This window comes from Simochromis diagramma, unplaced genomic scaffold (genome assembly GCF_900408965.1).
Source record: "Simochromis diagramma unplaced genomic scaffold, fSimDia1.1 OVJJ01000026.1, whole genome shotgun sequence".
Lineage (NCBI taxonomy): Eukaryota > Metazoa > Chordata > Actinopteri > Cichliformes > Cichlidae > Simochromis > Simochromis diagramma.
Genome location: NW_024386985.1, coordinates 2,639,494 through 2,659,349, shown reverse-complemented (window position 1 = coordinate 2,659,349; position 19,856 = coordinate 2,639,494). Strand labels below are relative to the sequence as shown.

Here is a 19,856-nt window from a genome sequence, read left to right as displayed (position 1 = left end):
AAAAATCCTGTGTACGCAGAACTCATTTGCATAAAGCCTACCCAGTTGTGGATGACTGGTCACGTGATTCACATTGAACCTGTGCTTAGAAGAAAGCGACATCCCGTGGCCATAACAGGACAATGACTAATATGAGAATAATCAGAACTAGTTTCTGGAAATATAGCAAAACCAATTCGTCAGTAATCACGAGGCATTTTCAGAATTACAGCAACTAACCAAACATTTTATTTCACTTCCACACGGTGAAACAAAGTAACATGTCATAGCTTCTATGAACATTTGCAAAAAAAAATAAAACATAAAAAATCCCCAGTAAATATTCATTTTAACAAATAGACCCCAAATGCATTCATGTGTTTTTACAAATACAGATTCAAAACATTAACCTTTAGTGATTTCGTTTTACGGTGCAAAGTAGTTTCTGGCTTCAATATAAAAATGTCCAATAATTTTACAATGGTTTCTTGAACATGACAGTAAGTTCACCGCACTTAAATGACCACCACAGTCACCAGATCGCAATCAAACGGGATGTGATAGAGCGCGAGATTCGCGTCATGGATGTGCAGCCTACACATCTGCAGCACCATGTGATGGAAGATGTAAACATATGACTTGAAAGAAAGGAAATGTGGGATATAGCGCCTCTGCTGGTAAGTAATGTGTACTTTTTTTAAACTGTGAAAAAACGTTGGACTCTGACGCTTTCGCTGTCTCGAAAACTAAATCTGATCGGAGACCAGCTGACCGTCATCTGCATCCTGCCTACCGGCAACGTGGCAAGTTGCGCTTTTTTCTGCACATGCAACCTACAGTCGAAGGCACGGTTTGTCATGTTGTGCTGACATAGACCAGAAGGTCAGTTTAGTTTTTATTGTGATTATCCCGAGGATGAGCGTGATTTCCTCTTTTACAGCCCCCTGGAACAGCAGCTGTCAAACTCTTCAGGGCGTGCTCCACTGTTTACCTTCAGATCACTGAGATACACAATGCAAACACAACGGCGATCAAGGAATGTGCGCTTATGTGTGATTTTTAATCTGTTTAATATGTAACTATGCTATGCTAATATATATATATATATATATATATATATATATATATATATTCCTCGCACTTGGATTTACTCTGATTTCACCTCCAGAGCACCGAGACGACATTTTTTATGGGTCACAGTATTTTGTGAACTTTATCCTCTTGTTATCATACCGATTTGTTATCAGCTCATGTTGTGAGTTTCCCATGGAGTGATGTGGCATTTGTGGATGTACTTTGACTGCGGCTGGGATGTGTGAGCTGTAAGTATAACAAACGTTTGCAACTTTCTTCCTGTGAATTAATGATTGCAGACATTTCCCATTTTTTACCGCAGGTGTTAAAGGGTCATCATGGATCACAGAGGTCACTACTGGCCGGACTCAGGCCGTCATTCCCACAGAACAAAAGACAGAGAGGGATACACCAGCCACTCGCAGCAGGAAAGGGACCAGCTCTATCCACCTCCGGACCTCAGAGAGAGGGACAGGCACTGGGGCCATCCTGATGCCCGTTACAATGCTCATTTCCCTCTGCCTACACCTGACTTTTATCCATACAACAGTCAGCAGTATCAGTATGGGTATGGACCTGAGCACCAAAGACCTCTGTCCAGGTTTGTACAGTTACAAGTGACCCCAACTGGCTACTAAGCTGGAGTTATTATTTGGGTATTATTAGTGTGTTTGTGAATGCAATGTAGGATAAAAGTTGCACAACAGTTGGTAAAAGAAGCCTGGTTCCAACACTGAGCTTAGTGTAGCTTTCTGTCCTTGCTAACAGTGCATGCTGGGATATGCAGTGCATCACAGATGATGGAAATGTAATGACTTCATTAAGATTCTCCTTTATTTTCAGGCATGGTTATGACTATCCACCTTACAGCCACTGGGACTACAGAGACAGCTATGGTTGTTATGACTACAGAGGGCAGCATGGACGACAAGGTGTAGTGATACACCTTTTTTTTTTAAAGTCATCTTCTACGCTCTGTATAAGAGAGATGGGATGATGTGTAACGCTGTTTTTTAAGATGGTGGCCAGTGGGGTCCTCAAGAACCATGGAGAGCAGATCGGTACCATGACAGGGCACACAACCAAGAACAACTAGGAAGCGTGAATGCTCAGGAGTACAGGTGGGTCAGTGCACTCTACTTCTATCAAAGCCAGTGCCTTTGCTATCTGATGATACTGTGAAAATGATACCTGCACAAAAGAGAGAGGTACATCCAGAAATGTTGACAGGTTAAACGGTTCTCTAGCACTACAAAGTTTGTATGGAGGGTTTAATAAAAACAAAAAAAGCAGAAACAATAAAAAGTAAAAGAAAACCTATAATGTTGGGGTTTCAGTATAATATGTTGTGGCGATAGATGGTCACTCTTGATCAAGAGTGAGTGTAGAAATAAGCTAGAGGAGAATGTGTACACAAGAAATCAACAAACAGGCAAGTATAAACAATTAATGCCTAAATATTTATTAAAAAACAAACATACTTCCTGCATTACAGTCTGTCTAATAATCACTGCAAATTCTGTGAGCAAGAAAGTCACACGAATACAGCATAGACTTAACTGCTATGTGTTCTCGCAGTGAAGAAGAAAGCAATGCACATGAAAATGCATTTCTTTCAGGTACAACCAGGTGAGAGACAGCTCTCAGCATTACCTCAATGACTTTGAGGACAATCCCTCCAGAGACAATGAAGAGATTTCCTCTTTTTACCTTGGGACATTAGAAAGCTCCAAAAACTCAGGGTTATCTTCCAGCAGCTATGAGCTGAGTCAGTACATGAATGGAGCCGAACACAGTGATGCTGCCCCTCAACCCTATGGAGGTGAGCACGCAGTTCCTCTCACGTCCACATCGTTTCTGCTTATGCCTCTTTTTTTAAAGCTTTGTATTTCCTCAGACCACGCACATGTGCATCAGATGTCAGCTCCTCTGAAGTACTCGATCCCTCATGCTGTTGTCAGTTTTGGGCCTGCGGGTCAACTGATTCGGGTCACTACAGGCTTGTCAGCACAGGAGAATGTCAGCCACCTGGAAATCCACAGTCTGGAGGTAGGTTCAGTCAAGTTGTTTAAAAAAAGCAACAGATTTTCATGGAGGATACTACTAATCTTTTACGAGATGAAAATTATAGCACTCTCATGGACCTTAAGGGTCCTAAAGGTATACTATAGTCAGACTAATAGGATTGATTTGGGTCTGTTGGAAAGGATTTCACAAATCCACAATTATTTTGCTCATGTCAGTGATAATTAAGCCATTAACATTAATATTTCATGCATTGTCATTTGTTTAGTTTAATTTCCCTTTATTAAAGAAACACATGGGTCCATAACAAATAAAATAAATAAATACATACAGAATAGGGCTGTTCGATATACCGATATATATTGGATGACGATATAAAAATGTCTATGTTTCATTTTACCCTATCGTTTGTTTCGTGGTGTCGCAAAATAAACTGTTTACGGTAATATTTTTTTCATCGTTTTGATGGTCACTGTAGTGGCTATATTAATTTCTTAAAGTTCTCTCTTTCTCTTACATTTAATATAACCACACTACAGACAGACAAGCATTTGTTTTTATGCCTTGTCATTAGCAACAACTACGGTAACACCATCGCGTGTCCGCTTGTTCCACATAAGCCTTTCACAATAAAGCTCAAGATCCTGTTGAGACTTTTCAAAATAAACTGAATCACGTGAAAGATGCAGAGTGTTTACGGATGAGAAGCAAAAAAAGAGCCGTCAGGTGCTAAAAAATAAACCTTAGACTCAAACGTTAGAACAGGCTTTTCCCCGCAGCACGCTGTGTAATAAATACTCACAAAGAAAACGGCGGCCGTTACAACTTATGTCTAAAAATGTATAGTTTCTTACGTCAGTTAAAACACTCAACTCCAGGTACGCGATGCCTAGCTGGAAACACTTGACGCAAGTCGAGCTGCCCGAGATTCACAGAATTTACAGAAAATGTTACATTTTTGTGATTTATATCATTATCGGACGATAGATGTCTTAATATAAGGATATGATATTTTGGTCATATCGCACAGCCCTAATACAGAATACATTATTTTTTTCTGTTGTTGCTTTGTATCCCCCTGAAACGTGTAACACAGCATGTATAATGGTTTCTTGGAAACCTAAAAACTCTTTGAGTTTGAAAATATTTATGTCACAGAGTAGTTAGGGTTATTAATTGGTGAATATTGATTTGTTGAGGTCTTTGCTGCACATTAGTTTTGAGTTTTCCACTACTCAGTAGCTACAAATATATGTTTTATATTTCTACTCGATGTGGCACATTTTGTCCACCATGGCTTTAGTTCTGTTTTGTCTGCTGTCAGTTTCAGTATAAATCCATGTTTTGAAACTGCACATGGGAGAACAAGTCTTGATGGAGGATTTTTCTCTTCAAATGTACCTCTAGTGTTTTAATTATTTTTTATTTTATTTTATTTATTTTTTTTACTAAAAGTTATAGTAAAACAGTGGATATGAGTCTATAAACAGTTAAACGCTTCCCCATGAAATTTAGCCTGCTGTGTAATACTCGGAGTCAGAGGCTGGACTTTTTTTTTTCTTTTTTTTTTTTTTTTAACACAGAGGGCTGATCCAGACTTCCTGTATTGGGGTTCTGGTTCAGCAGACTGACACCTTATAATCTTAAATATAACCACTAGGTACGTTAGTAACTACAGTAGTTAATACTATCCAGTTTTCTGTACTAAATAGTAAATCTTGCAGAAATGGGCTTTTTTTTAAAAAAATATTTGTTTTAGAAATACCTTTATAATTTACAGCTACAGGAGAGTAAATTGGCCCTTACAATAAAGCATTAGCAGTAATGTTTCCAGTAAGGTTTCAAGACATTATTTTTGTCTTTAAATGTACATAGGTTATTCTAAGTGAGACACAGGAGCAGCATGAAATGAGAAGCTTCCCAGGGCCTTTAACCAGGTAATAGTCTTTGGTTTTGTAATTCTGACAATAACAAACTGCATTCAGCTGTATGTCAGATCTAGGATTATTATTAGACTTGTGAGACTTCCATGTTTGAATGTTATGTATATTTTACTGAAGGGAGGATTTGCACAAAGTGGATGCTATAGAGTTTGCCCACCAGATGGCAGGCGCCTGCATGAGGGACAACAAACTGCAAGATAAAAGCTCTGCTGCCCTTTTGTGGAATATTCTGATATTGCTCTGCAGACAGAATGGAGTAAGTGGATTATGTGTTGGCATTACACAATATGTAGAGGGATCACATTGCCATCAGAGAGACATCAGGGCAATTATCGTGATTATTTTTGATACAGCTGTCACTGTATATTGGTATTTCAGCAAATAGTCGGGTCAGATATCGCAGAGTTGCTGATGCAGGACTCACATTCAGATGGAAGCTGCCCATCAGATGCCCCCACGCTTATTGACTTCAATGAGGATACAACTGCTGAAGCACCACCTTGCAAAGGAGACGACCTGCTCACAGGAAACTGGAGCAGCTTTAGCTCAGAGAACTCTGAGAAGGGCCTGCAGACCTACACTCAACTACTGCTGGCTGGAAGAAAGAAGGTCTCCACATTCACCTTTAATTAGCTTTTTAACAGCTGCTGACAAGTCTAGCATTTAACTCTAGTGGCTTCAAAAGACGTCAGGCCCACTGCACAGAGCCAAGATAAATTAATGTGACCATGAGACATGATTTTAGTTTTAATCCTCTGCACTTTTCTCTAATGTTTGATTTTGCGTGAAACATTATAGAGACCTCTTTAGAGCAACAGGTAATATGATATTGTATAATGAATGCAAATTTACAATGTTTCCTCTGGGATGCTCTGGAGTAAATATATAAATTAGCATAAAATGAAACTAATCAAGTTAAATTCATGTGTATATATGCAAGAATTTAGTCAGTCACATTTAGTCAGGATAAAATAATCAAATATTAATCAGTCTGTACTGTGTACTGTAGCTCAGTCTCTATCTTTCATATGTGGTTTTCAGGAGGCCCTGGAGTCGGCTATGACCAGCGGCCTGTGGGGACATGCACTTTTTCTGGCCAGCAAAATGGACAACAGGTCCTATATGACTGTACTGAACAGGTGAGAAAACTCATGGCCCTCTGAGACGTGACAGCTGAGAGAAATCAGCACACAGCTCTATGTGGTAATTTGTCAAGAATTGCTAAACTTAGATACTTATGGCTTCCTTCACACTTGCGTTAGCACTACTAGGAAGTGTGAGCAATGTTCCTGTCGGTCCATTTTGGTCCAGACTTAAATTATTTGATATATTTCCACAAAATGTGGACTTTCAAATCCTCAGAGGATGAAAAATAGAAACTTTGATGTTCCAGTAACTTCCTCTAGCACTCCCAAGAGGTTTTTCATTTGTCCAACAGTACCTTAGTGATCTGATATGCTAGATAGAAATATTTTAAAATGAGATCTGATTGTTTTTGCTGAAAGCAATCACAGTGAGTACCCAGACTTTCCTGCCTTTAGGCGCAAGGACAGCTAAGATTAGGAGTAGTGATGAGAAGGTTACTTTTTAAAAGTAGAGTTTACATATTCTGCTTCCAGAACAGGAAACTAGACTTGGAGTGGTCTTGAGCAATAGCTCTCCAGGCTTTCTGAAGGTCTTTCAAAGTTTTTTCGTTGGACATTGACTGCTTTTCACTCATTTTCAGTTCAGTTCAGTCCAGTCGTGGTCCTGAACTGTCCATTTTTGAGATTGTTTCTTTTTAACACATTTAACACTGACCTATGACTCATTCAAACATAACAAGGCACCGAACTCAAGAGATGAACCAGTCTTGTGTCTACACATAGCAGAAAACTTAGCAAAGAACCAATCTTAAATGATTTCTTTAATCACTTTGTCACCAGCAGCCTGTCGCAAAGGTTTAAATTATTCCCATTTATGTAGTTGAATCTATAAAGGACACTGAAGAAAACACAGTTTCACAGGCATATAATATATTTTTGTCCCAGCAAGGTGATTCCTATAGAGCATTTAATCAAAAACCTGGTACATATCCTAAAAAATGAAAACGGGAAACTTGACAAAGGGGGGATAAAATAAGGTGTAGCAGCCCTAAAATCTATCTACAGCAGATGAAGCAGCATCTGAAAGCAATATCCTTTAGAAATAGGGGGAGAAATCCAGCAAAGAGCTGAAAGTGTACCTGAGAATTACATTTATCACTTCATTTGATCTATCTACTGAAGCTTCCCTAGAATTGATCCCACTTGATGAGCCATTCCACTATGCTAAATTAATCAAAACATGGACTGAGAATCAGTGGCAACAAGTCTTGTAGTGAGTATCTACCACCATTCTGAAAACACAGTGGCGGTTCTGTCATGAAGCAGAAGCCATCAACCTTCCAAAGAAGAGCTTTGAGTGTCCTTCAAAAAGCCTGGAGAAGTATTCCTGAAGACTACCTAAAGAAATTATGAGAAAGCTGCTTAAGGGGGTTTAGGTTGTTTTGAAAAATAAAGATATTCATGCCTGATATTAACTTTGAAGATCATTATAATTGTACAAACTCAGTTTGCCATAAATATTCAGTTTTCATGTGTGTTTGCCCAAGCTTCAACTATTCACACAGCACCCATTTCCAATTTTTCTAGCAAAATATGAAAAACTTTTTGCGCAATATTGCATTTATTTTTTTGTTTCATATTTTTGTTTCAATTAATTTGAGCTTCAGCTATTTGTCAGAGTTTCAGAGTGTGTGTGTCTAACCGCGCTGGTTGGTGTTAATTGTTTTCAAAATGTTTAGTTTTTTTTTTTGGGTTTTTTTTTAGTTTCACTGTCATTTTTATTTACTAATTAATGACAATATAGGTGCTGTTTGTTAGTGGAAACATTTGAAAAGTTCACCAAACGTATTACAGAATAATAGTTGGCTTACCGTCATACACTAAAAATCGGTACCAAAGCCTCGTAATTAAAATAATTTATTTCTAGTTCTCTTTTTTATTTAGTTTTCATTAACAGTAATAAACAGAAATCACTATAATACAGATATTCTCATTAAACTCCCGTGAGCTATTTATCATGTAACCCAGTCTAGTTTTTACAGACTATTTGTACAGACTAAGTGGTATGTCTCAGCAGCCCAGCAGCAGGTTGTCAGTAGAGGAATGTCTGGGGAGAAGGCTGGCAGATAGGCAGACTGATTTTGATTTGTAATTGACAAGAGGGGCAGAATCTGAGCGATCAGTGTGGTGTTTCACTTGTGTGCATACTAGCAGAACAGATGCACTTTAAATGGGATAGTTCCTGTTTTTGTAAAGCCTTGCTTAAGACGTGCAGTGACACAGGCTGCTCTGTTGGCAGGTTCACAGGCCAGCTAACGCCCAGTGATCCCCTCCAGACTCTCTTCCAGCTGCTGTCTGGGAGAATTCCTGCTGCAGCCACGGTAAATTATCCAGAACCTAACAAAACTCTTATATGAAGACAAGCTTATGCTATAGCCTGTATCTTATTACTAAGGTTTAATAGTGATTTTCTGTGCTCAGTGCTGTGGAAATGAAAAATGGGGAGACTGGAGGCCCCATCTGGCTGTTATGCTCTCCAATGAGACAGGAGATCCAGCCATCCAACAGAAGGCCATCGTCACCATGGGAGATACACTCGGTACTGATACACCGACTGACTGACAGGTTGTCATGCACACACATACAAACTGATGTGTGTTGCTTTTCCCTGTGCAGCCTCCAGAGGCCTCATACATGCTGCCCATGTGTGCTACTTGACAGCCAGTGTTCCCTTCGGGGTGTTTACACAGAAGGCTGAGAGACTGGCACTTCTAGGCAGCAGCCACAGGTGAGCTGTGATTCCAACTTGCTGCCATTCATCAGTCCAAGTGCTGTTCATCTGGTTATACTGACAGCACAAGCTTAATTTTCTGCCGAAACACGTGCATGTCTTATTTTGATCTTAATTTCTATCAGCTCTTTGCTTTGAATTTGTCTGTTTTTATTTCCTCTAGGAAATTGTTTGAGTGCTTTGCCACAAACACTGCCATCCAGTGCACTGAACTATATGAGTATTGCCAGACTCTTGGGAACAAAAGCTTTTCAATACCCTCCTTTCAGGTGGGTGCTACTTATATTTTTTGTGTTAATGGTGTACCAAATGGAAATATCAAATTTAAAGGCACCGAATATTCTCTGTGTCATCTAACATCTAACATTTTTCCATTATAACACAGCTCCACTAGCACATAGAATACATTTTCCCCCATCAATTTATTAGACACTTTTACACAGTTTAACAAAAGGTTTCTAGTTTGGATTCAATACAGGAAGATAATACATTAACATTTCATTCAGAATCAGAATATCTTTTTGTTGCAATGTATGGTCCTTGAGAAGATCTGGTTGAGTGGCTCCAGCAAATCCCAGGAACAACTTCCAAGATCTCTGTCCAGAAGATCGCAGTCCTAGGACTGTCAGCAGCTGTTAAAAAGCTAGATACTGCTTGGGACCCTCAAGTCCTAGACCTCTGGTAGAGGACCTGATTTTGAAGGATAAAGATTGCTGGCAAAACTATGCCCATCTTTTGTATCTCTGGACACTATTTTAGACTCACTGCATTAGATCAAACAACCCTTAGCAAAGACTTAAATATTTGGAATCATTACCATTAAATCTGCAATAAATGCATGACTGTGGTTATTGTTGTATTTTGGTCAGGTGTACAAGTTCCTGTACGCCAATCGTCTGTTGGACTGTGGGCTTTCATCTCAGGCCTTTTATTACTGTGAGGTGGTCGGACAGGCGATCCTCAGGCATCAGGAGCCTTTCTTTGTGCTGACTGGTGAGGTCGTCAAGGTAAACCTACAGGTTGTCTTACACATCTGACTAACTATCAGTGATCTGTTCAATTACGACACAATGGTTATACTGTATGTATGTTTTTCTTGCAGCTGTCAGACAGACTGAGATACTCAGAGGGTCAGTTCAGTGAAGCAGGGCTCCATAGAGACGGGCAGGAACCTGATTGGCTGAAGCACCTACGTGCTAGGCACCACAGTTTACAGGTGATCAGGTTCTTCAGTCTTTTCACATCATACTATGTTTACCTGTGTGTGAGAGGAAATGTCTCAGTTGTCACTGCTGTACAAGGAAGAATTAAATCGTGGAGGAAATGTATGATATATGAGGGTTTCTAATTTAGCTTAGCATCAATTCAGCACTGTCAGCAATCACAACTGCTCACAAGTGACTTGTGATTTTATTGTGCACATTTTTCCTTCATCACACCTTGAACAGGAGTGATACGAGGTACCTAATCAAAAAGGTAAGTGAGGCATATTTTTTCAGATATCAGTGGTATTATTTGCACACATAAGTTACCGTTGCGTTCCTGTGATATAAAAATAAGTAGTAGGAAGTTGTTTCATGAATTAGGCTTGCAAATCATCATTGTTCTGATGGTTGTGTCATGGTCCCTGGGTCTGGGATACCTTTTTTTTTTTTAATTAAAGTGTTTCTTGGTTTCTTTTTATTTTATTTCAAAGTTCTGATTTCACATCTAGTTTTTTCATGTTTAGGTTTGGTTAGGGTCTCTGTGTATTCCTGCCTCCCTTAGTTATTTCCTGGTTCATTTTGTTAACCTTTGCCCTACGTGTTTAGTGTTCAGTTTTACTTTCCTGAGTCTAATTTCCCTGATTAGTTCCAGCTGTGTTCCCTGGTGTTTCCCATCTATCTAAGTACCTTGTGTGTATTCATAACTCAAGTCTCCTCTTGCCCTTTGTTGTGTCCTTTCTCAGTGTTATGTGCTCCTCTGCTCCATGCTTTCCGTGGTTCCTGCGGTTCCTGCGGTTCCTGCGGTTCCTGCTTTACTCTCGGTTATGTGCTCCATTGTTCTGAATTTTACCCTAGATTCGTAGGTTTTTGATTCCTGGTTACAGCTCTGCATTGACGACTTCACCATTAGAGCTGTTTTTTGAGTTCATGTTCCATTTCCTGAATCCAGCGTATTGGGTTCATATCCTGCCTCACAGCCATTTATGATAGACCGCTAAATATTTTCATTATATCTTTCTCTACGTTTCAAATCCCTTTACTTACTCATTAATAAGAAAAAAACCTACTTTAATAGATTTTAAAGGAATAAAAATGATCCCTTAAATTGCTTCAGTTTCCATATTTATGTAAACATTCAGGGCTGATTATGCTATTAAAAATAATAATTATTAATCATTATAAAATGTATTGAATATTGGTTATGCCAGTATGCCAGTTGTGTAGCAAAGCTTTTTTAGTCATGTTACTGTGTCAGTAGAGTTGGTAATGTTATCCCATCTGGTGGTTGCTCCTCTACTGTAGAGCGAACTAAAATATCTCAGCAGCTATTGGATGGATTACCATGAAATTTGGTACAGACATGCAGGGATCCCAGGCACTGTAGCCTATGATGACAAGTTTGACATAAGATGAACATATTGAATGGTTTGCAAAGACAGCTCTAGCTCCTTTCGTCTAGCACCACCAATATTTCACTTCTTTTTAACTATTGTAATTTTGGCTTTATAACAAAATGACTGTCAAATTAATTTCATCACATGGTAAATGTTGTACTTGGGAAATATTAGCACCTGTGGAGTGTACACGGTACAAACTCACACTGCTAACATAGCTGTAATGGAACTTAAACTCTGTAACTAATATGGTGTTATCTTTATTAGACTGGAACTGTCGACTTTACTGAAGCATACCAGCCAGCTCCTGGGAATACTGTTATGTCACATGAAATGCCCTCAGGTAACTTTGCATTGTGTAGCTTTTTTCACACTGTAGAGCAGAAGTATACCTTAATAAAATGCTTTTTTTTTTCCTATGCAGAATCAGATTTAGATGATTTGAGCCACGGCATTCAGAGTCCTGAGCCTGAACTCCTTTATTATAGAGGACGTGAGGACCAAGAAAGCCTATTGCATGAAGATGGAGGAGACACTGAGGAAATGGCAGTGAGGTCATGGGGCATGGGAGCAGCTCAGGACTGGTGTGCCTCATTTACTTTTTCTTTCACACAGACAACACTCTTACTTGATATGTGTAACTGAGTCCTGACAGAGTCCATTATGTCACTGATCTCTCTCTGCCTCTTTGTCTAGGCCACAGGCCAACTGCCCGGCTACACCAGTAACAGTGGCCTATACTCCCTCAGTGCCCACAGTGGCTCCAAGCCAGAACTTCAGTTATCATAACACAGATAGTAGTGAAGTCAAAAGTGCCTCACAACATTGTCCTCCAAATAATCTGCCAGCAATAGCAGAGGGTGAGACTCTAATGTTAGACAGCAATCATTCCCTTCTCTGTTCGGGTATTTACTATGGCCCGCGGTGAGTCAGTGTGACATTTTCTTTTTATTGCTTTTACAGGGGCTGGAGCATCCTCTGGAGCAGGGATGGTGAGAAATGCATTTTAATATTCCACTGGCAACTTTTTTTTTTATCGCATAAGCATAATTTTAAAGATTACATTCAAATGTATTGTGCTGTGCATTGATTAGTGTTGCTTATAAGTTAAAATGTTTGCCTTTATTTGCCTTTGAAGATGCACGGTCAGATGATTGAGACGAACTTCAGTCAGCCGGGAGAAGTCGAGCAGATTGTCCCTCAAGGATTAAAAGCTTCTGAGGACACCACTGAGCCTCCTAAACAGGTGGGTGGGCTGCCTATCATATATCACACAGCTTTCAGTGACATTAGAATTAGTTTACATGCATCACACTTTGTTCTGTGTTAAAAGCAGAACACAAAGAAAGGATGGTTCAGTGGCTGGTTCAAGTCAAAACCTAAAGTGGTCCAAAAAGAGGCTTCAGAGCAGGGAGGCCCAGCTCACACAGTAAGTATCAAGCATACTATGAGCTCAGATGTGATCTCAGTTTTCATTTAATGATACTAATCGCTGTGTATGTTACAGGACTTTTCGCCATCTGCTGACGTCTGTCCTCCTCCACCGCCTGCCAGTGTCCCTCCTGGCATGTTTCCACCACAGTCTTCCACTGCTGGGATTAATCCATTCTCAAGGAAAGCAGGTGGGTCACGTGATCAGTTACATAATATTCTGGCTCTGTGTCAGTGTTAGTCACTTATCACTATTTTAATAATAGATTTCAACATAAACATGTTGTCAGCTTCCACATTCTTATGGTATGTTCTGAGGTCAATGAGTGTCTTAGCTAGCGTGTCCAGTTTCATATATTACAGTCATGATGGACACCGCTTGGATTTTTTTTAGTGCAGAAACTTAAAACATTGCAAGTGTTTTGGCTGTTACTAAGGACATTTTACCTCCATTTAACTCTACAAATGTGAGCATTTTCTTTAAATACCCATGTCTTCACTATAGGCCAGCAGCTGGGTTAGAAACCGTGAGACTCACCTCTGTCACAGGTAAATGAAGTTACTTAACCTCCTAGGACCTGCCGTCCACATATGTGGACATCACATTTTGGGTTATTTAGACTAAAATACTCAATTTTGCTCTACATGGGCCTGATATCCACTTACGAGGGCATTATACGGCTACTGTTCTATCAAAATTTTAAACGAATATCCTCATATGTGGCTCTTATTTTTCTTAAAAACAAAAATAAGGTTAAAAAAAAAATCAGGTAATTCTTTGTTTTTACATTCATCGGGCCCCAATATGCCCAAATATCAAAGAGAAATTAAAAATGCATGTCGTGGAAGAGTTCGGGTCTTAGGAGGTTAAAGATAAGCATATTGATTCTTTATAATTCTTTACGGAGTCACATTAACTAAACATGTTCTGTTTGCAGGATCATGCGTCTTGCACCAAAAGTGAGGATATCACAATGTCACACCACATGTCGTGTACTGTAAGATGCATACCGCTCACTAGTTCTTTTTTAGTAATGCCCTTTAAAATCCTAGAGCTTGCAAACCATGATGTTCCTTGTTAGTTACAGGAATACTCTGCATCGACTTGGATATCAACTCATATTGCAGTGACAAAAACAGCTGAGGTGTGTGTACTAAAAGCTGACTTAGGGGAAATTACCAGCAGACGCAGTACATATCTTGGGAAAGGGATAGCTTAACTCAGAGCAATCACGCCAGCAACACTGGGGCTGAAGTTCTACTGTGGCAAAAAATGTTGGTGTAACTGTGATCACTATGCCACGATCATCTGTGCTATATGCTGCAATTAAATATCCAGCTAAATATAAGCGTGGAAAATATTTAAAGATATACACACATATACCACTGCAGTTATATTATCTATGCTCCAACCACTGTTTTAAAACAGAAATAAGACGCACACTAATAAATGCTGTGGTCACAGAAGCTTTTTAAGCATAATTTGTAGCCCAGCTTTGCAGAGCTGTACCACATCATGGGCAGTACTTGATTATTTTCTGTCATCTGAAAAGTGCAACAGTTGTATTTTAAATTGCACACGGGACAGAAAATAAATGCTGAAAATAAAATTGGAATAGTGTCTTCTCATGTTGTCATACTGCCAAGATTGATGATACCACATGGCGAGAGAGGGGAGGATAGCTCAGGGAAGACCTCTACCAGCCAAATACCCAGTACCCTCTTACAGCCTCTACACCCACCAGAGAGCAGACGCTTCCAGGACCAAACTGTTTATGTGCTGATGACTTATTTATAATGAAATGGAGCTCAGCATATAAAAGGTTGATTTTACACACTGCTCTTTAAATTGTATATAAAAAACAGTAATATATACTCTTGTAATTGATTTTAGATTGACCTTTTTTATTTCCGTGTCACCGTGTAAACATGTTTGGATGTAACTGGGATGTTGTTAAGTCATTTGACTTTAAGTTTCAATGTATTGTGTTTTTGTACCTCTATACGACCACATGAAATGTGTTTATTCTCTAGCTTTTCAGCAGATTCTCGCAGCAGAGGAAAGTATTATTAAAAGCTGTATCTGCAGTCATGTTAATAGTCACATATTGAATAATTACATCTTGCCAAGAAATAGCTGCAATTCCCGATAGAGCCTCTCAATTAATGTAGAGCAAGTGACAACACGGCAGGTGCCGTCTCCTTTTACGATTAGTCTGCAGTAGCCAAGAATGAGTGGCACACACTGGCCTTGAATTCAACACACGCACAAACAAACACACATGCAGATGAGCAGCATGTGAACTATGGCATACGTCCTGCCAATAACGTGTCACTATACAAATTATCAGAGTGGATTTATGAAAGACTGCTTAAAATGGCATCCAGATGAGACTATACTAGAACCTAATATATTTCGAACAAAGTTACATATTTTGATAATTGGAAAATAAACAAATAAAAAAAAACTCCTCAACAGGCAGACATCTTATACAAAATCTTTATTGAGATTCGGATTCACAGTAAAATGCTAGTTCACTTTTACTCACTGATAAACTCCAAACATGCTACGCTTCTTGTACATGTAGCAATATGATTACAAAGAACCAAAGCTCAGAACATGGCAGCATGCATGATTAAAATACATTTAAACCTAACGTATAGGAATCTGACATCTAGTACAATATCATAAATGCTATTACTGTGTTTAGAAAATATCACACTTTGTATCCGGGCAAACTCAATTTTTCTCACTATGTGTATTTCTGTTGGTAAAATAGAAATTAAACTACAAAAGTAAGCATGACAAATGCTGTAGTTGAATAAATAAAGCGCACTATGAATACAAAGTACTAGTACGTGAAATTCACATCCAAAAAGTCCAAATCAGCAAAAAGAGTAAGCAGTAACTGACTGGCAATCCAGCTTCCCTGAATGATTACAAATGCACTGGTCTATTAATGTTGTCACAGTAATGTTTTTAGTATCAGTGATGCAAAATCTTATCTACTCAAGAGCAGTACTTAAATATTGTAATTGTATTTGTATTATTCTTCGCAAGGGTTAAGAACAATAAGCTGCCTATCATTTGAAGCTGGTATGTCTAGTGTATGTTTGGCTTCTGCCACTGTTGCTACAGAGTGGTGGTGCATTCATGTATTTCCACACTTCCTTTGGGAAATGTGTTGTAAAGTTCATGGCTGTAGTGCATGATTGAAGAAGTCGTATGATAAAATGCCTAAATGCAAAACTGCTATATTGTGGGTAACATTAATTACATTTACAGTGCATTCACAGTTTTAAAAAAGGGTTCAGTGCTCTTTTAATGAGTTTCATATCACACCATTAAACTGTCAGCTCCAGTGTCAGTGCTGTGCTGGCGGTAATTTTTATCCCAAGACATTCTCGTGGGAACCCAGCACCCTGGGGAAACAGAGTGAACATTTTACAGCTCATGGCACTCTAAATAAATATTGCACATTAGCATATGTAAAGTGGTGCCCTATAACCTTTTGTCCAATGTTTCTTGACCTTAATAACTGAAATGAAACAGCTGTAGCACAGTAATGGATATGTACAGTTCTTGTCTTTAACAGGCTGCGACACTTTTGTCCCCATGTTTCTGCACATGCTGTGCAAGTTTTGTGGAACACTGGAAAGATTTGTCACATACTGTGCAAACAAAAATCCTCCCTGCACAGTTTTGCTCCTGATGAAGCTTCAGTTTTGCTGGGTGGCTAAAATTCTTGCTGCAGCCCACGCAGTTGTGGGGTTTCTCTTTACTATGTATAAACTGGTGACGAACAAGACGGGAAGCCATGGCAAATGCCACGCCACATTCTGTGCACTTATGGGGTCGCACTCCGCTGTGAATGGCTTCATGCTCGGTCAGGTTGGAGGACTTTGTGAAACACTTGGAGCACACAGAGCAGACAAAAGGACGCACTCCTCTGTGGATTTTCTGGTGCTCTGCCATGCGGCTAGCCAGGGCAAACCTCTTCCCACAGTCGGGGCAGGAGAAGGGTCTTTCTCCCAGGTGCTTACGCTCGTGGCGCTTCAGAGCTAGGGGTTTATTGAAGGTCTTGCCGCAGTGCGTGCATGGGAAGGGCTTGTCATTGGTGTGCATGTTCCGCTCATGCTTCCGCAGGTCTGAAGAGCGGATGAAATCCTTGCCGCAGGTGTCACAGATGTATGGCTTTTCACCAGTGTGTGTACGGATATGCTTACGGTAATCTGAGGACCAGATATAGGTTTTGACACAGAAGGGGCAGTGATACGGTCTTTCACCCGTGTGCAGACGCTTGTGTTGCTGCAGCGTGCCTTGATGAGAGTAAGCCTTGCCACATATATCACATACATGCGGCTTGAGGCCTGTGTGTGTTTGTAAGTGACTCTGCAGGTTGCACAGCTTCTTGAAAGCCCATTGGCAGTGCGTGCATTTGAATGGACGTTCCTCTGTGTCAGTGTCAACTCCATTGCGTTTTTTCATTGCTACCAAAAGTCGAGGGATTTTGTCGTCTTTACACTTTTTAAGCAATTTCATAAGTGAAGGACTATTTACATTCAGATGTTTGGTCTTATTCTCACCTTCGCTTGGAGAAGATTCCTCACTACTTAACTCTAGCTTAGATGTCCTCTGTTGGTCTGAGACATCACTTTGGCTCTTGGATTGTTTCAAGAACATGCTTTCATTCTGTGTCACAGCATCCTGGAGCACGTCATTTGGTTTACATATTTCATTGGTCTTAGTGTATGCAGTGCATCGTAGCGATGCCCCTTTGTGTTCTTGCTCATCCTGGATTGGTGTTTCTTCTCCTGGTGAAAGCCCTGCAAACCTCTCCACAAGAGAGAAGTTTGGTGTTTGAGGATTCAGATAAAGGATTCCAGTCTCATTACTCTCTGGGAATGGCTCCATCCTTACACCATTACTGCCAAATGAAGACTCTATATTCACACTGTGAGTGTTACTCAAGATGTATCCATCCAGGGGAAAATGAGTGACACTTCCCTTCCTTTTCCTTTTCCTTTTTTTGTCAACATCTGTCCCAGTAGACATCTGCAGAATGACACTGATTTTGTCAGAAATGTGTTTTGAATTATTTATTTATTTTTTACTCATAACTGATGCCACACAGACTTTCTGCAGCAAGTCTGCTGTTGCTGCATGCACCAGTATCATGTAAATATCCCACACATGCTCTGGCACCATGCTTGTCATATGACACCAGAACTTTACTATGTGTTCCCGCAGCGTTATATTACTATAAAAACAAAAACAACTCATTATTTTGTAATTTCACACATTAAATCATTTTATAGAGCAGCTTACCCTGGAGTCTCCACGCGAGCAGGTCAGATCCCGGAGATGCCAGGGAGATATACTAGCCCGGGTACTAGTATAACTCTATGAGAGATGTCCGGTTGCGTTAACGGGCGGAGTTTGGCAGCAAGCCTCTGTAGGTCAGCATCTATCCTGCAAGTCAGCAGCAGCAATTATATCTTCACAGCCGGGCTCAATTTACCCTCCGCTCACTGAACTTGCCATCCGTTTTACATATGACTTGTTGAGTAATTGCATCAGACGGAGACTTTCAGATTGCGTTGGACGGTAGAAAGTCGGAAACTTTAACAGTTTACTCGCTTAAGTTGGATCCTTGAACTGGAAAGACTAACTTTTAATTAACTTTTAGTTTACCAACACTCTTTTTGACTCTTTTTCTTTTCTTTTTTATTAATTTGTTTTAACAGCTTTAAAAAAATAGAAATAAAAACAACAACAACAACAAAAAAAGAAGAAAATAAAATGTTTTTGATAGTGTGTGAGTTAGTGCCGCCGTCCGCGCATTGATATTTAGGTTACGCTCTCAGGAGGGCGTTAATGAAACGTTCAAATTACCTTTAAGCCAAGGAAGAAACAAAATGCAACACTCTACTTAAATTACATATCACAAACCTGGAAACATTTTTGCTCAGTTTAAGTTTACTCGCACTTGCTATTAGTGAGTGACATATTTTGTTTTTGAACGGGTATAAAATAATGGTCGTATTTGTAAGTATGCGACTAGTGCATTTATATTTTAATTAAATGCATTATGAGGTCAGGTGGAGACGGACAGAAATTTAAACCATTTGCTTGTTAAATAATTACACTGAGCTGAAAACATTTGACCAGCACTAACCGTTTCAGCACAGCTAATATTCAAGTATATTTTCATTCACCGTTAAACTCTAACCGTTAGTAATAATCTAAGAGTGAGCACCGTACTGTCCAAAAGTCTATAAAGTATCACATTGATGACGGTGTTTCAGATCACAGCAAAGTTATTTTCACCTCTATTTTAAGTTCATGAGCATTTTGGGGTAACGACCACAAGATGTCACTGTTCACCAGATATTTTGCCAAGTCAGAAGCCAAAACTGTGGAAAATCACCAGCTCTACGAAAAAGAGAAAAAAAGGGTGAATTTTAGAATGCATCTTATTGTAGACATCTGTGTTGCTTTAGAAAAAAACACGATGTTTTCAGCTCAGTCTCTGAATGAAAAAAAATATCTATGGATATATCAACAGATGAATCTTGTTGGTTTCGAAACAACAGAAGTTCTGAAGGATACTTATATGTGCCCGACGTATGCTTAACAAAATCAACATGGGAGAATGACTTCAACTTAGTGCCCCCCCCTTGTTTAGAGAACACTGTGTACAGCTTTTGTGATAAATAAGTTGCAGTCCAGTTTTTTGCCAGTAGATGGCCTCTAAATATCCATTCAGTAAACAGAGTCATCATGGAAAAGGAAATAAGGGAATCCACTTGTCCTGTAATCAAAATATAATAATATTTCTTTCATACTCAATAGTAGGACATGTCTTTATTATTTTTGAGAACTCGTGTTTTTCCCCTCCCTGATAAAATCCTCCAGTTGTTGACAT

The 19,856-nt window shown here is 39.4% G+C and overlaps 2 protein-coding genes across 5 annotated transcripts; one reads left to right on the top strand and one right to left on the bottom strand.

The window, feature by feature from the left end:
• Positions 1 to 639: 639 nt before the first annotated feature.
• sec16b (SEC16 homolog B, endoplasmic reticulum export factor) lies at positions 640 to 15,031 on the top strand. Of its 4 annotated transcripts, XM_040040351.1 has the most exons (26): positions 641 to 861; positions 1,227 to 1,301; positions 1,376 to 1,654; positions 1,897 to 1,985; positions 2,072 to 2,174; positions 2,673 to 2,875; positions 2,951 to 3,102; positions 4,954 to 5,015; positions 5,139 to 5,277; positions 5,400 to 5,630; positions 6,063 to 6,160; positions 8,406 to 8,487; positions 8,588 to 8,705; positions 8,783 to 8,894; positions 9,061 to 9,166; positions 9,767 to 9,904; positions 10,000 to 10,113; positions 11,764 to 11,839; positions 11,921 to 12,080; positions 12,193 to 12,356; positions 12,460 to 12,488; positions 12,635 to 12,742; positions 12,830 to 12,925; positions 13,004 to 13,118; positions 13,433 to 13,476; positions 13,866 to 15,031. In XM_040040351.1, the coding sequence occupies exons 3-25, from the start codon at positions 1,392 to 1,394 to the stop codon at positions 13,447 to 13,449; spliced, it is 2,775 nt and encodes a 924-aa protein (XP_039896285.1). In that variant the 5' UTR covers positions 641 to 861; positions 1,227 to 1,301; positions 1,376 to 1,391; the 3' UTR covers positions 13,450 to 13,476; positions 13,866 to 15,031. The 4 variants fall into 4 exon arrangements, with proteins under 4 accessions (XP_039896286.1, XP_039896285.1, XP_039896287.1 ...); XM_040040352.1 differs by lacking the exon at positions 1,227 to 1,301 and having other exon boundaries at positions 640 to 861; XM_040040353.1 differs by having other exon boundaries at positions 645 to 1,301; positions 12,833 to 12,925.
• Positions 15,032 to 16,490: 1,459 nt separating this feature from the next.
• Positions 16,491 to 19,573, bottom strand: znf648 (zinc finger protein 648). Its single transcript, XM_040040355.1, has 3 exons — positions 19,259 to 19,573; positions 18,257 to 18,400; positions 16,491 to 17,983 (listed from the first exon to the last, which is right to left on the bottom strand). The coding sequence occupies exon 3, from the start codon at positions 17,981 to 17,983 to the stop codon at positions 16,517 to 16,519; it is 1,467 nt and encodes a 488-aa protein (XP_039896289.1). The 5' UTR covers positions 18,257 to 18,400; positions 19,259 to 19,573; the 3' UTR covers positions 16,491 to 16,516.
• Between the last annotated feature and the right edge of the window lie 283 nt (positions 19,574 to 19,856).

Coding starts and splice junctions, on each gene's coding strand:
- znf648 (XM_040040355.1), bottom strand. CDS start 17,983: ATGTCTACTGGGACAGATGTTGACAAAAAAAGGAAAAGGAAAAGGAAG.
- sec16b (XM_040040352.1), top strand. CDS start 1,392: ATGGATCACAGAGGTCACTACTGGCCGGACTCAGGCCGTCATTCCCAC. Junction 8,488..8,587: donor GAATTCCTGCTGCAGCCACG/GTAAATTATCCA, acceptor TTCTGTGCTCAG/TGCTGTGGAAATGAAAAATG. Junction 9,167..9,766: donor TTTCAATACCCTCCTTTCAG/GTGGGTGCTACT, acceptor TATTTTGGTCAG/GTGTACAAGTTCCTGTACGC.